The sequence below is a fragment of the Myxine glutinosa genome, chromosome 7 (assembly GCF_964187855.1).
Source record: "Myxine glutinosa chromosome 7, kmMyxGlut1.1, whole genome shotgun sequence".
Taxonomy (NCBI): domain Eukaryota; kingdom Metazoa; phylum Chordata; class Myxini; order Myxiniformes; family Myxinidae; genus Myxine; species Myxine glutinosa.
The window spans coordinates 174,663,629-174,679,562 of NC_136267.1; the positions used below are offsets into that span (position 1 = coordinate 174,663,629).

Below are 15,934 nucleotides of genomic sequence, written 5' to 3' on the forward strand. Positions count from 1 at the left end.
TCTAAGGTCATGTACCCTTTAATTGAAGATCATTTTGTTACCATGATAACTTGTGAACCGATGAATGCATTTCAATCAAACATGGTAGAAGTAGAGATTGTAATACAAAGATTCACCGATTCGATGTTGGTTTCAAAAGGTCTAAGGTCATGTACCCTTTAATTGAAGATCATTTTGTTACCATGATAACTTGTGAACCGATGAATGCATTTAAATCAAACATGGTAGAAGTAGAGATTGTAATACAAAGATTCACCGATTCGATGTTGGTTTCAAAAGGTCTAAGGTCATGTACCCTTTAATTGAAGATCATTTTGTTACCATGATAACTTGTGAACCCATGAATGCATTTCAATCAAACATGGTAGAAGTAGAGATTGCAATACAAAGATTCACCGATTCGATGTTGGTTTCAAAAGGTCTAAGGTCATGTACCCTTTAATTGAAGATCATTTTGTTACCATGATAACTTGTGAACCGATGAATGCATTTCAATCAAACATGGTCGAAGTAGAGATTGCAATACAAAGATTCACCGATTCGATGTTGGTTTCAAAAGGTCTCAGGTCATGTACCCTTTAATTGAAGATCATTTTGTTACCATGATAACTTGTGAACCGATGAATGCATTTAAATCAAACATGGTAGAAGTAGAGATTGCAATACAAAGATTCACCGATTCGATGTTGGTTTCAAAAGGTCTAAGGTCATGTACCCTTTAATTGAAGATCATTTTGTTACCATGATAACTTGTGAACCCATGAATGCATTTCAATCAAACATGGTAGAAGTAGAGATTGTAATACAAGGATTCACCGATTCGATGTTGGTTTCAAAAGGTCTAAGGTCATGTACCCTTTAATTGAAGATCATTTTGTTACCATGATAACTTGTGAACCGATGAATGCATTTAAATCAAACATGGTAGAAGTAGAGATTGTAATACAAAGATTCACCGATTCGATGTTGGTTTTAAAAGGTCTAAGGTCATGTACCCTTTAATTGAAGATCATTTTGTTACCATGATAACTTGTGAACCCATGAATGCATTTAAATCAAACATGGTCGAAGTAGAGATTGCAATACAAAGATTCACCGATTCGATGTTGGTTTCAAAAGGTCTAAGGTCATGTACCCTTTAATTGAAGATCATTTTGTTACCATGATAACTTGTGAACCCATGAATGCATTTCAATCAAACATGGTAGAAGTAGAGATTGCAATACAAAGATTCACCGATTCGATGTTGGTTTCAAAAGGTCTAAGGTCATGTACCCTTTAATTGAAGATCATTTTGTTACCATGATAACTTGTGAACCCATGAATGCATTTCAATCAAACATGGTAGAAGTAGAGATTGCAATACAAAGATTCACCGATTCGATGTTGGTTTCAAAAGGTCTAAGGTCATGTACCCTTTAATTGAAGATCATTTTGTTACCATGATAACTTGTGAACCCATGAATGCATTTCAATCAAACATGGTAGAAGTAGAGATTGCAATACAAAGATTCACCGATTCGATGTTGGTTTCAAAAGGTCTAAGGTCATGTACCCTTTAATTGAAGATCATTTTGTTACCATGATAACTTGTGAACCCATGAATGCATTTCAATCAAACATGGTAGAAGTAGAGATTGTAATACAAAGATTCACCGATTCGATGTTGGTTTCAAAAGGTCTAAGGTCATGTACCCTTTAATTGAAGATCATTTTGTTACCATGATAACTTGTGAACCCATGAATGCATTTAAATCAAACATGGTCGAAGTAGAGATTGTAATACAAAGATTCACCGATTCGATGTTGGTTTCAAAAGGTCTAAGGTCATGTACCCTTTAATTGAAGATCATTTTGTTACCATGATAACTTGTGAACCCATGAATCCATTTGAATCAAACATGGTAGAAGTAGAGATTGTAATACAAAGATTCACCGATTCGATGTTGGTTTCAAAAGGTCTAAGGTCATGTACCCTTTAATTGAAGATCATTTTGTTACCATGATAACTTGTGACCACCAAAGATTTCAACCAAACTTGCTGTAATAGGATGAACTGATTCAACTTTGGGTTGAACAGGTCAAATGTCAAAGGTATTCACCCGTTGAAGATCACTCGGACGATAACTCGAGTTAGAAACATCTGGCGTTGTCTCTTCTACTCTTCTCTCTTTCTTCCTCGCACTCCTTCTCTCTCTCTCTCATGAGACTTAAAAATTTTTTTAACAAGACATTTAATCAAGATCAAATGTAACAACCAACGCAGGAATTGGAATATCCATCGACACATTCGTGTCAAATTATATTTTCTATTCCAACAATCGCTCTGCTGATAACTGGACCGAGTTAGACTATCTTCATTTTCAATGATCTCTTGGCTTCATTGTTAATCTCCGGCTACTTGATAATTATTGTTTGATCTGTAATGTTGAAGACAATTGGTGAGTATCCATTTCATCAGAGCTGATTTATTTTACTTCTCACATGTTATATATTGTTGAAGTGTCTTTTTTTGACTGTTTAAGCCAGAGGGAATGGTCAGGACACACGTGATTGCTATGTCGGCTTTTTTCTTGGACATGTTTTTACAACTCTCCACCAGGTGTTATGTGGAAGTTGTGTATATATATATATATGTTTTGCCTTTCCTCTGTATAATTCATCTGATTAGGTTAGCCAGCCAGAAACGAACATTCCTCTCCCAAATCAGCTCGACATTCCCGTCTTCTTAAAGCCATTTGTGTTTTGTCCTTTATCTCAGTCATTCATTGCTTGCAAAATCGAAGATTTTTCAAGTATATTGGTCGGTTGCGTTTGTTATTCTGTTTGTTTGTTACTTGGTAAAAAAAAAAATTTTGGACAACTTTGTTGATCACTCTTGTGTGTTTGTTTGTTTGTTTGTTTGTGTATTTGTCTGTCTGCTCACTTATACTTGCCTACAGGTCACAATTTTAAACCGATCTTCACGAAACTTCACCAAATAGTAGAGTTCGTGGTCCGACAAAATCCTACATATTTTTAATGTCAAAAGGTCGACTTAGACCAAAGGTCAACCACTTTTTTCAAATTCCTAAAATCCTCAATTTTCATCCGATTGACTTGAAATTTCAATAGGATTTTCATATCAGCTAACTGAATTCAACCACCAATTATTTTTGAGATCAGGATAGGCCAAAAGGTCGACATAGGCCAAAGGTCAACCTTTTTTTTTTAAATTCCTAAAATCCTCAATTTTCACCCGATTGACTTGAAATTTCAATATGATTTTCATATCAGCGAACTTAATTCAACCACCAACTATTTTTGAGATCAGGATCGGCCAAAAGGTCAACATAGGCCAAAGGTCAACAACCTTTTCAAATTTCTAAAATCCTCAATTTTCATTCGATTGACTTGAAATTTAAAGAGGATTTGCACATCTGGGCACTAAATTCAACCACCAAGTATTTTTGAGGTCAAAGTCAGCCAAAAGGTCAACATAGGCCAAATTTCTAAAATCCTTAATTTTCATCCGATTGACTTGAAATTTAAAGAGGATTTGCACATCTGGACACTAAATTCAACCACCAAGTATTTTTGAGGTCATCATAGGCCAACAACTTATTTTAGGGATTTCGCAAGTATCGTGCTATGCACGACATATTTCTTGTTTGTTTGTTTGCATTTACCGTTTAATGCCACATTATGACTATGTCCTTGTTTGTTGTTCCTAAGAGGTTCCAAAGCTAAGCAAAACGGGAAAATAAGAACTGTCTCCTTGGAGGATGTCTCTATTTTAATATCTGAGATTAGAATTGTGTCTTCTTCCTGATGTGGTATCAAAGTTTGCGCTCCATTTTGGACTTCCATAATTCTGGTACTTTCGGGTTGACTTTATACCGTTATACGCAGTGTGCGATCCATGAGTGCAGGACACTATTTAATGCCTTTTTTTAGTCGATTAACGTTGTTGTTGGCAGTATGATATTTCCTTTTTTGGAGTTGTCTTGGATAACTTTATTGACTAGTGATTCTTTAGACTCGGCATCCTTTTTCTTCAAGCATTATTTTTAATTTAAGTGAGAGTGTTTCTTACACAGTGATTCCAGTTTGATGTTTGTACGCTATTGGTCAGCTTGGTTTGAGTCGAACTTGTTTGGCTGTTCTGTTTGCTGTGATTTTGGGAATAGGAAAATGTTGCCTTCCATTAACCATAGAGGTGTAGTTGTTGTTTTTACCTTTGATGAGTTTGTTGAAGTCTTGAGCATTGTTTGTGGAGAACTTCATACTCCAATGGCCAAAACGTATTTTATTCCACAGTTTAATTTTGGTAAGCCACCAATTTGTTTCACTGTATACATTAGACTATTCATACTTATATTATGCCTCTGCATGTCTTTTTCCTCAATTACCCCTTCCTGATTTCTTCTCAATTATTATTTGACATAACTCTCTGACTCAATCCCGATGCTTCTGACTTTCCAATCCCCAACGTATTCCAGACTTTGTTTTAGAGCAGCAGGTTGCTACTGGGAAGTTGGAGGCCTCTGCTCGAGAACTGGCTCGTGAGACCTTGCTTCGTAAGCATCGGCACCAGACTGAAAGGACTCTCACTGAGCGGCTCCCGATAGTCCGTTCTTTTGCAGAAATAGGTCGCAAGCACTCTGATCCTCATCTTCCCGACAAACCCGGTATGTACTTGGTCTCGTCTCAGCCATGCCGAAGTTCCATAAACCTCTACTGTTCTACAATATAATGCCAATGCAGTGTATACAGAACACGACCAAGCGCTTCTTGTAAATTTACAAAGTCTGTGTTTGACAGAAATTTTAATTGCTTACAAGAATTGAGCAGGCCTCGCAATCAGAGGTCTTTAAAGGAGTCACTGACAAAAGGGAACTGGACTGGAGTAGAGGCAGTAAAAAAAAACAAAAAAAAAACAGAGGCCACCAACCTGTTTGTGATTTGACAGTAACATCTGCCATTGTACTCCGGCCTCATCGTGGGTGATGCCAATAATGTTGGAAGTTTTAAAATCAGAATATGTAAGGGAATACATTGATGAAACACAAAACTCCCTGGGTGTTCAAAGCAATGAGCTTAAGTGGGCCATCTGACTTGGCCATCCAGAACAATCTTCCATTGCAAGACATACCTTAAACACAGGCCCTGAGCGACTTTGGGATGATGTCTGCACTTTAGCCTTCACTCCACATTGCACCAGACACATTTTATTGGAGACATGGAGTGCAAGAATGGTTGCGGTTTCACTCACAGGAGAAACCATTACATCCTGCATGCGTATGGTTCTGTGATTGGTCGGTCCACAAATTTCACCAAATATTCGGCTCATCCACCGATTGCTTACATTGCTTTAATAAACACTGTATAGTATCACGTTTAAGATACCCATTGTGTTCCATTTCTTACATATGTGTATTTCTTCACCATTTTCTCATGGTACGATGTCTCTCCCTCACCTCCTCTCTCTCTTTCCCTTCCTCTCCCCCCTACCTCTCAAACCCTCCTCTCCCCCAACCTCTCCGCCCCTATTCTCCCCCCTACCTCTCCAACCCTCTCCTACACCTTACCTCACCACCCCTCCTCTCTCCCCCTACCTCACCACCCCTCCTCTCTCCCCCTACCTCTCCACCCCTCCTCTCCCCCCTACCTCTCCACTTCTACTCTACCCCCTTCCTCTCCACACTTCCCCTACCCCTTACCTCACCACCCCTCCTCTCTCCCCCTACCTCTCCACCCCTCCTCTCCCCCGTACCTCTCCAACCCTCCCCTGCACCTTACCTCACCACCCCTCCTCTCTCTCCCTACCTCACCACCCCTCCTCTCTCCCCCTACCTCTCCACCCCTCCTCTCCCCCCTACCTCTCCACTTCTCCTCTACCCCCTTCCTCTCCACACTCCCCTACCCCTTACCTCACCACCCCTCCTCTCTCCCCCTACCTCTCCACCCCTCCTCTCCCCCCTACCTCTCCACTTCTCCTCTACCCCCTTCCTCTCCACACTTCCTCTACCCCATACCTCGCCACCCCAGCACTTCCCCTAACCATACCATCCCCTCATTTCTCCTTTTAGACTCATAGTTATTTTCACAGGTGAATTTTGATTGAGTAATCACTTTGCTGGTTTATTTCAATCCTCACGATGTAGTGTATACAATATAATAATCCATACGGTTGACTTTTAATTGTTTAAGTTCAATTTGTTTATGCCATATTGCTATGTAAATTACATGGTTAGTTTCTTCCTGTACTCGGATATATTTGGTGTTTCTTTTGCCGTTTCTTTCTGGCTGTTCTTTCTGGTGCAATTCATCTTTCATTTCAAAACTATCACAATCTCACAAAACAACTAGAACGGCACTCAGTAGAGAGCATACCTCCACCTGGTTGGCCGTACCACTCAATGGTGAAGAATGACTTAAACATTATACTAGCCGGATCCGGATCCGGATCTTCACCAATATTGAATCGATTCTTCCTTGTCACACACACAACCTCTCCACCAAGTTTCGTCCAAATCCGTCCATAACATTTTGAGATATCCTGCTATGTATAGTTTTTGTCCCTATCTCCCAATGGTGAAGAATCACTTAAAAAATTCTTGTAGCCGGATCCGGATTCAGATCTTCACCAAAATCTAAACATTTCATCCTTGTCACATACGCTACCTCTCTGCCAAATTTTGTTCGAATCCGTCCATAACTTTTTGAGATATCTTGTTCACAAACAAACGGACAAACAAATGGACAAACAAAAAAACAGACAGGGGTGAAAACATAACCTCCATCCACCTTTGGTGGTGTAGGTAAAAAGGCCATCCGTGGTGCTTCTTCCAGGCATGGATCAGAATTGACCTTGAAATTGTTCATTTATGAAATGCATATATCTTGACCAGATGTGGTGGTGTAATGGTTGGAGCATCGGCTCGAGTCTGGCAGGTCGGCGGTTCAAACCCCGGCAGAAGTCATACCAAAGACCTTTAAAATGGTACGTGTTGCTTCTTTGCTTGACATTCAGTATTTATAAGTTTTAAGAGCACAGACAATTCACATTACTAGGTTCCCGTTCATAGAGAGGAGGAAATTCCTCATTGGGAAATGCCCGGCTGAGTGCGGCGAGAAAGGTGGCACCATTGTTGTTATGACGTCGCTGGTACCCAGAGTACTCCTGGAAGTGACGGGACTTCCCCCAAGCTCAGTCGTTGTGCTTGTCTCATCTGATAGTCTTGTGTTGTCTGTATTTTCCATTTGTGTGTGGCAGCTCCACGATGAGTCCTAGATCGTGTAAAAACAAAAACCAAACTAGAACAATGCGACTGTGTCACAAATATGCCTCCGCATAGTCCCACTACGGGTAGATGCCCTCGTTCACTGTCCTAAAAATAATCAAGTTTGATTTAAATCCCTTCAGTAGTTCTCAAGTATCACATTTTTACCAGACATGACAGGTTTCACATCGATCGGTGAAGCGGTTTCAGAGAAGGGATTTTTTTTTAAATATTGGCTTTCACGCTAATATGGCTGCCATACCACATGACATATGACCTTTAAAAATGTACACTCCGCATATGTATGGTTAGGGGATCACGTTTGTGAAGTTTCGTGTTGATCGGATAATGTTCGTTTTTCTATTCAAGATGGCTGCCAAACCACGTGTCCTACAACATCATCATTTTCAAACTATATGCAACAGTGCTGTTAGATGATATTTGTAAAATTTCGCATCGATAGGTTAAGCGGTTTCAGATATTATTATTTAATATTTTCCTTCAATCCAATATGGCTGTCAAACCATGCCACCTATGATGTCATAAATTTAATATTTCAATACAAATGGGTCATAGATCATGTGCATGCAATTTCAGATTTTTAGGATAAGGAATTCGATGAAAACATTTTTGGCTGGTATACCACTTCACCTATGATGTCGTCATTATCATGCTTTTGTTCTTCATTGGGGGTACTTGACAATGTGCCAAGTTTCAAATTTTTCCATTCAGCGGTTTCCGAGAAATGAAATTTTAATTATTTGCTTTTAATCCAAGATGGCTGCCATACCACGTGACCTACGACGTCACACTTATCATAAAAACATTCTACATGGGTGTCACTCTTACCCTGAAAGTTTCGTCTCAATCGGACATATGGTTGCTGAGAAAAATGAGGTTTAGCCTGTACGTACGTACAGATGGACAACCCGATAACATAATGCCTCCGGCGACTTCGTCAGCGGAGACATAAAAACAACTTAAGAGTTGTTGACGTGACATGTGTTTACCAATGATTGGCATCAGTTGATAATGTCCATCAAAACCTCATCCTCCAAGGGGATTAAAAAATAAATAAAACATTAGCTATTCCTTTCGGTTCTTTACACATAAAGAACACAATTCGAGGTGCACCTTTTTGTACATGGTGGTTCGTGTGCAGCCTTTGGCTGCTGGTTGCATCATTTTCTGGGGGCGCAGATGCCTCTGATACAAGGCCTCTCTATAACCAGTAAGCTGGTACTCATTTTGCCGACCTCAGAAGGATGAACAGACTGAGTCAACCCACCTTGTAGTTAATTGAGCGGCAGGACAGGGGCTCAAACTCAAGACCCTAGGATCTAAAGGCAGCCACCTTAACCGTTAAGCCAACACCCAGCTCACCTTTTTGTACAGATTGCAGTTTATTGGACTCGCAATATAAAAGGTTTTGACAGCTGTATTGTCTTTTATACCTCATCTGAACTACCTTCAATATCTCTCTCTGGCTGTCCGTCCATTTGACGATGACTGGGGATGAAGTCCTATTTGTGATTGGTAGGGACTAGGGAGTGGGAGACAAGGCTAATAATCGCTGAGGAGCCTCTCTCACCTTGGTCGCAGGAGGCTAAGATCGACCTCGGATGTTGGCATCATGGCATCATGGCGTCTGTCGTCGTAGCTGTTTATGTTATTCTTCATCTCTCAGCAGCATTGGCCTCCTTGTTGCTTGCACTGCTCCAATGCTCCATGCATGTTTGTCTTTTGTGAGGGTCTCCTAGGTTTCCAGTGGGATTTCTCCACCCTTAAGGTTGCGTTTTATGACATCTTTGTAGTGCAGGCACTGTCCACTCTGTGTCATACTCCCTGCACTAAGCTGACCAAATGGAGCAAATTCAGGTGGTCTTGAATCTTCCGGTTGCACCACGTGGCCAAGCCACGGAGTTGGGTTTTTATTAGAACAAGCGTGACTCGGCGCGATCCGCGCACCTCACTACACGTCGTTTCAGAGGGGTAGGCATCTTTGACCATTTCGGTGTCTTTTGGGTCTTCATGGTGTTTTGGGTCTTCAGGGTCTTTTGGATCCTCTGGGCCTTTAAGGGTATTTTGGGTCTTTGAGGTGTTTTGGGTCTTCAGGGTCTTTTGGGTCTTTGGTGTCTTCAGAGGCTTTTAGGTCTTAAGAGTCTTCGGTGTATTTTGGGTCTTCAGGGTCTTCAGGGGCTTATGGATCTTAAGGGTATTTTGTTTCTTCTTGGTCTTTAAGGGTCTTTTTGGGTCTTCGCAGTATTTTTGGTCTTCGAGGTCTTTTTGGTCTTTGGTGTGTTTTGGGCCTTCGGGGTGTTTTGGGCCTTCGGGGTGTTTTGGGTCTTCGGGGTGTTTTGGGTCTTCGGGGTGTTTTGGGTCTTCAGGGTGTTTTTGGACTTCTGGGTGTTTTGGGTATTTGGGGGTGTTTTGGGTCTTCAGGGTGTTTTGGGTCTTCAGGGTGTTTTGGGTCTTCGGGGTCTTTTGGATTTTTGGGTATTCAGGGTATTTTTGAGCCTCAGGGCCTTGAAGGGTATTTTGGGTCTTTGGGGTGTTTTGGGTCTTTCAAGTCTTTGGGGGTCTTCAGGTTATTTTGGGTCTTCAGGGGTCTTGGTGGTCTGAAGGGTCTTGGGGGAATTAATGGGTCATCAAAGGTCTGAGGGGTCTCAGCAGTCTTAACGCAATTAAGAGGGTTAATTAAGAGGGTGGTAATTTAATTTGAAGAAGAAGACGACGTTTTCGTCGCATATAAACATAGCGACATAACGACATAACCATATACGTTTGCTCTATTATAATAAGATGGTCTCCACACTGGGCATGCCTACCTGAGTACTTCTCTGTTTGTGGTCTTATCTTTTCATGAGATTCCAGGGATGTAATGGAGATGGCATTGTTGTCCCTGTATGTGCCAGTTTGCATCAGTTTGCACTGTGAAAGGCTCTGTAAGGGTGCACTGTGTATGTGACCTATACACAGATGAATTGGACCAGGTAGCATATTCCCCAAACGAGATCCAGGAAATCACCGACCATTTTGCTCCTGCTGCTACAAGCTTTGGTCCTGACATCATCATAAGAAAACTAGAACGGGCACTCGGTAGAGCGCATACCTTCGCCGCAGCTACTGTTCTGTACTTGGCATGGGAGTGTAGGGAACAGAACAACAAAAATACGATTTTGACCTTTTCGTGACCTTGACCTTGACCTTTGACCCGATTGCTCCCAAAATCTAATCAAATGTGTCCCGTATAATAACCAATCATCCCACCAAATTTCATGCAATTCGGTTGAATACTTTTTGAGTTATGCGAATAACATACACACACACACACACACAGACATACAAATAAATACACAGCGATCAAAACATAACCTTCCGCTTTTGCGAAGGTAAAAAGAGGTCATTTTTCAACCGAGGCTAAATGACCATTAGTATGAACCTGCAATGTACATAGCTGGAACACCTCTCCTGGTGGTTCGGAGGTCCACCTATCTTGGCAGCACTATATCTAATGATAACAGTCTATATGCACAACTGTCCAGATGCATTCAGGTTGCCACGTCCAGGTCTCAAAGCATCCACCACTGTTTTACGATGGAGTAATCATAGTTTTAGAAGAAAGCCTCTGAGAGCAACGCATATATCCACCCACGTGCCAAGGAACCGGAAGTGGAAAGCATCATGTACTTACGTCGACATTTTATACCATTGCTACTATAGAGTATTTGTTCTTCCATGTACACCTGCTCTCCATCTTTCTGCCATTGCTATGATTACTTTTCACCCTTAGTTATTAGCGCCCTGTTGGACGTAGTCTGTAGTCTGAAACGGGGGCTTATGGATTGGGTCTCGTCTTACCGTCCATCCATCCTTCCATGCGTCTGCGACCGTATCTCGGAGATGTATGGACAGATTTTGATCATTCTTGGCAGAAGAATGCCGATACATGCCTATACCGATTTGGTTCAAACTTGGTACAAAGGCAACACAAGAGAGTGTACATATGCAGAAGATTTTGTTTTGTAATCCGACCAAAGATGGCCGACTGGTGGCCTTTAACGAAGTACAGCAAAATTACTAAAACCACAGGGGCTATGACTTTTTATGACTTTTTCTCATTGTTTGACTCTTCCTTGAGTCTTATTTACACATAGACAACTATATAGGTCATATGTCAACATAGGAAGTAGGCTAAAATATTGCTCTGAACATTTATTTATTATTTTATTATTATTATTGCTCTGAACATTTATTTTATTATTGCTCATTATTATTATTGCTCATTATATTGCTATTATATTGCTCAAACATTATATTACTCATTATATTGCTCATTTATTATTATTATTGCTTCATATTGTACACCGCTCCTTTCCTATGCCATCTCCAGGCATTGCAAATCGTCATTGCCGGGCACCAAAGGGGGCTCGGCAGTGACGCACGCTGAAAGAGAGTACTCAGTTTTCACTCTGGTTGTTTGTTTTCTTGTTTTCTTTTGTTTTCTTGTTTGTTTGTCTGGGCGATATCTCAGCCATCCTTTGAGCTAGGAAGCTGAAATTTCGGCACAATAGTGAGCAAGTCCTTTGTCAAAAAGGGTATTTTTTTTTTGATTAATCAATAAATTGAGGAGTTATTTAATTATTAGCGATTAATTAAGTACGTATTTAATTAATCAAATTTCCTTTCTCTTCTGACCATTAACTCAGGCACCTTTTGAGTTAGGAAGCTGATATTTGGACATGCCAATGACCAGGTGATTTGGCTGCAAAGGATATTTTTGATTTATTAATTAATCAATTAATCGATTAATTATTTAATTATTCGATTAATGACAAAAAAATTTTTTTTTTTTAAGTTACAGATTCTGATGAAATAGTGGTAGTTTATGTGTTCTCTGACCAAATTGATTAATAATTTAATTTTTTTATGATTATTATTTATTTATTTTCATTATTAATCATTTATTTATTTTCTTTCTCATTTGGCCAATATCTCAGGCACCTTTTGAGCTGGGAAGCTAATATTTGGACATGAGTGACCAAGTGATGTGGCTATCAAGGATATTTTTGATTTATTGATTAATCATTTCATCTATTAATTATTTATTGATTAATCGATTAATTATTTATTGAGTAATCAATTAATTATTTAATTTTTTATAAATGACTTATTTAATTAAATTTCTAAAAGATACATCTTCGGATGAAGCACTAGTGGTTTAGTTATGCGATTAGCCAATTGATTATGAAAATATTTTGTGATAATCTTTTATTGATTTTAATTATACAATTAATCAATCAATTAGTGTACACCTCTCCCTCCCAATGCAGCCTCAATGAGCTGCACTGCGGTATTGCCGGGCGCCGGAGGTGCCCCGGCAATGCCGCGCTGCAGCATATTTAATTATTTGGCATGGGGCGGTGTACTTTGAATGTATGTGTACTTGTTTATTATTTTATTTTATTAATTTATTTATATTATTGTTATTTTATTATTGCTTATAATTATTGCTCTGAACATTTATTTTATTATTGTTCATTATTATTATTGCTCATTATATTGCTATTATATTGCTCATACATTATATTGCTCATTATATTGCTCATACATTATTATTATTGCTTCATATTTATTATTTTATTTTATTATATTTATTTATAATATTGTTATTTTATTATTGCTTATTATTGCTCTGAACATTTATTTTATTATTGTTCATTATTATTATTGCTCATTATATTGCTATTATATTGCTCATACATTATATTGCTCATTATATTGCTCATACATTATTATTATTGCTTCATATTTATTATTTTATTTTATTTTATTTATTTATTTTATTGTTATTTTATTATTGCTTATTATTGCTCTGAACATTTATTTATTACTTTATTATTATTATTATTATTATTATTGCTCTGAACATTTATTTTATTAATTGTTCATTATTATTATTGCTCATTATATTGCTATTATATTGCTCATACATTATTATTGCTTCATATTTATTATTTTATTTTATTATATTTATTTATATTATTGTTATTTTATTATTGCTCTGAACATTTATTTATTACTATATTATTATTATTATTATTGCTCTGAACATTTATTTATTACTTTATTATTATTATTATTGTTGCTCTGAACATTTATTTATTACTTTATTATTATTATTATTATTGCTCTGAACATTTATTTATTACTTTATTATTATTATTATTATTGCTCTGAACATTTATTTATTACATTATTATTATTATTATTGCTCTGAACATTTATTTATTACTTTATTATTATTATTATTATTGCTCTGAACATTTATTTATTACTTTATTATTATTATTATTATTATTATTGCTCTGAACATTTATTTATTACTTTATTATTATTATTATTATTATTGCTCTGAACATTTATTTATTACTTTATTATTATTATTATTATTATTGCTCTGAACATTTATTTATTACTTTATTATTATTATTATTATTGCTCTGAACATTAATTTTATTATTGCTCATTATTATTATTGCTCATTCTATTGCTATTATATTGCTCATACATTATATTGCTCATTTATTATTATTATTATTATTGCTTCATATTTATTATTTTATTTTATTATATTTATTTATATTATTGCTATTTTGTTATTGCTCTGAACATTTATTTTTTCTGAATATTTATTTGAAGGATTGTTGGTGTTTAAAATGAATAAATTCTTATTCCTTTCAGTCTTAGAGCATACGATTCAAATAGGGTTAATTAATTTTAAAAACCTGTTTTCAAATAATGTAACATTGCTATCATTTTTCTGCCTTGGAGTATGTTCTTATGCCCGGTGTTCCCCTCCTTGCACAAATATGTCTCCATCACGTCATCTTCGGCCAACCTCTCTCTCTTCCCGACAGTCTTGTTAGTTGGCCATGACAGTGTCGACATTAAAGGAACCCTGACAACGTTGGAGGCCCATTTCCCAGAGGTTCAGCAAGGCAAAGAAAACTTGGTTTTATTTCCATGCGACATTGGAGGGCCCTCCATTCCATCCGCTTCAGTCACATCTGGACGCAATTCAGGACCTCATAAAAGGCCTAATTTGCAGTTCACTCCACCCTTGCATGAATGGTCACCAGCTCAGGCCTGGCCCTACTAGTATGCATGATGCACTGTGGAGAGATTGCTCAGCAAGTTCTGTCAGTCTTGCTTAACAATGGACGACAAATGTTCTAACCTCAGAGTCAGGTGACCACTGTCTTAATACACCTGATAGAGAGTGATTAACAGCTTGTGGAAGGCATCCATTAACTAATCATAAGCTTCCTTCAACAATATTTGCAATGTTAACGATTATTAACGTTTTTCACACTAACAATCAAATCGCAGGTGAGAAACCTCTCACTGCTGCAAACCTATGCTGGCCTAACACATGATACTCAATACCTGGAGGTTGCTGTATTGCCCGTGGCGATTCATGATTCCCATGTTCTCAACAGTGACTCCAACCTTGGGTTCTGGCCTGTTTGAAGTTGGACACAAAGGAACCAACGGATCGAGCAATGGGATTCGGGAAGACAGCAAGGTACGTACATAGGTGATGCAACACGTATTAAACTGAATTGTCCGAGGTTTTTTTTATCATGATACGTAAGTTGCCTTTTTGTTTTGAGACGAGTGATAGAGAAATACGAGGAAGGTAAAAGCAACATAAAGTTTACAAGTTAGTGATTCATTGATGTAGACTGCAGGGCTTGTGTCTGGGTGCCGAGGGAGGAAGTCTGGAGATGTGCAATAATTTTTGGAGTTACTGAAAAGTTTGTACAACAATTACAGGATGTGTCAGGAGTGCCAGACAAGAGTAATAATCAGTGTGAGAGTTTTGAAGTGAACGTTGGATTGACCCAATGATCGACAATGAGCCCCTTACTCTTCCTGATTGTCATGAGTATTCCAACTGAGCAAGTGAGACCGGAAGTGCCATGGTCAATGGTGTTTGCAGATGATATTGAGCTCTGTGGAGGGAATGATGAGAATATGACGATGAGAATATTATTCATATATATAGAATATTATATATATTATTATTATTCATATATAACATATACAGTATATATATATATATATATATATATATGAATATGACGATGAGAATATTATTCATATATATAGAATATTATATATATTATTATTATTCATATACAGTCACGTGAAAAAGTAAGTACACCCCATGTAATGTTTTGACTTTTTCAACATATTTCAACAAACAGCTATTTGATCTTCATTTCAACAATATTGACAGATAAAGGTGATATAATATAACAAATATCATGAAACATTTACATTTTGTAGTCCATTGTATAATTTTAATAAACATAAATGCAAATTTCGCATGTGGAAAAAGTAAGTACACACTTGGCTCTAATAGGTGGTATTGCCCCCTTTGGCAGAAACAACCTCAAGTAGGCGTTTATTATAACTGCCTACCAGTCTCTGACATCGACTGGGAGAAATTTCTGCCCACTCCTCCATGCAGAATTCTTTCAGCTGTGCGATGGTTGAGGGGTTTCTTGCATGCACAGCTCGATTCAAATATCCCCACAACATCTCGATGGGATTTAGATCCGGGCTTTGACTTGGCCATTCCTGAACCCTCCATTTCTTTC

General features: G+C 37.9%; 1 protein-coding gene across 1 annotated transcript in view; it reads left to right on the forward strand.

Moving 5' to 3' along the window:
• The window catches only part of LOC137431849 (electroneutral sodium bicarbonate exchanger 1), a 211,964-nt gene that overhangs the window by 86,430 nt on the left and 109,600 nt on the right, over positions 1-15,934 (forward strand). The window contains exons 6-8 of the mRNA XM_078782766.1: positions 4,482-4,670; positions 14,186-14,399; positions 14,721-14,853. Of these exons, the coding sequence (XP_078638892.1) occupies positions 4,482-4,670; positions 14,186-14,399; positions 14,721-14,853 (536 nt within the window). The remainder of the gene's footprint in view (positions 1-4,481; positions 4,671-14,185; positions 14,400-14,720; positions 14,854-15,934) is intronic.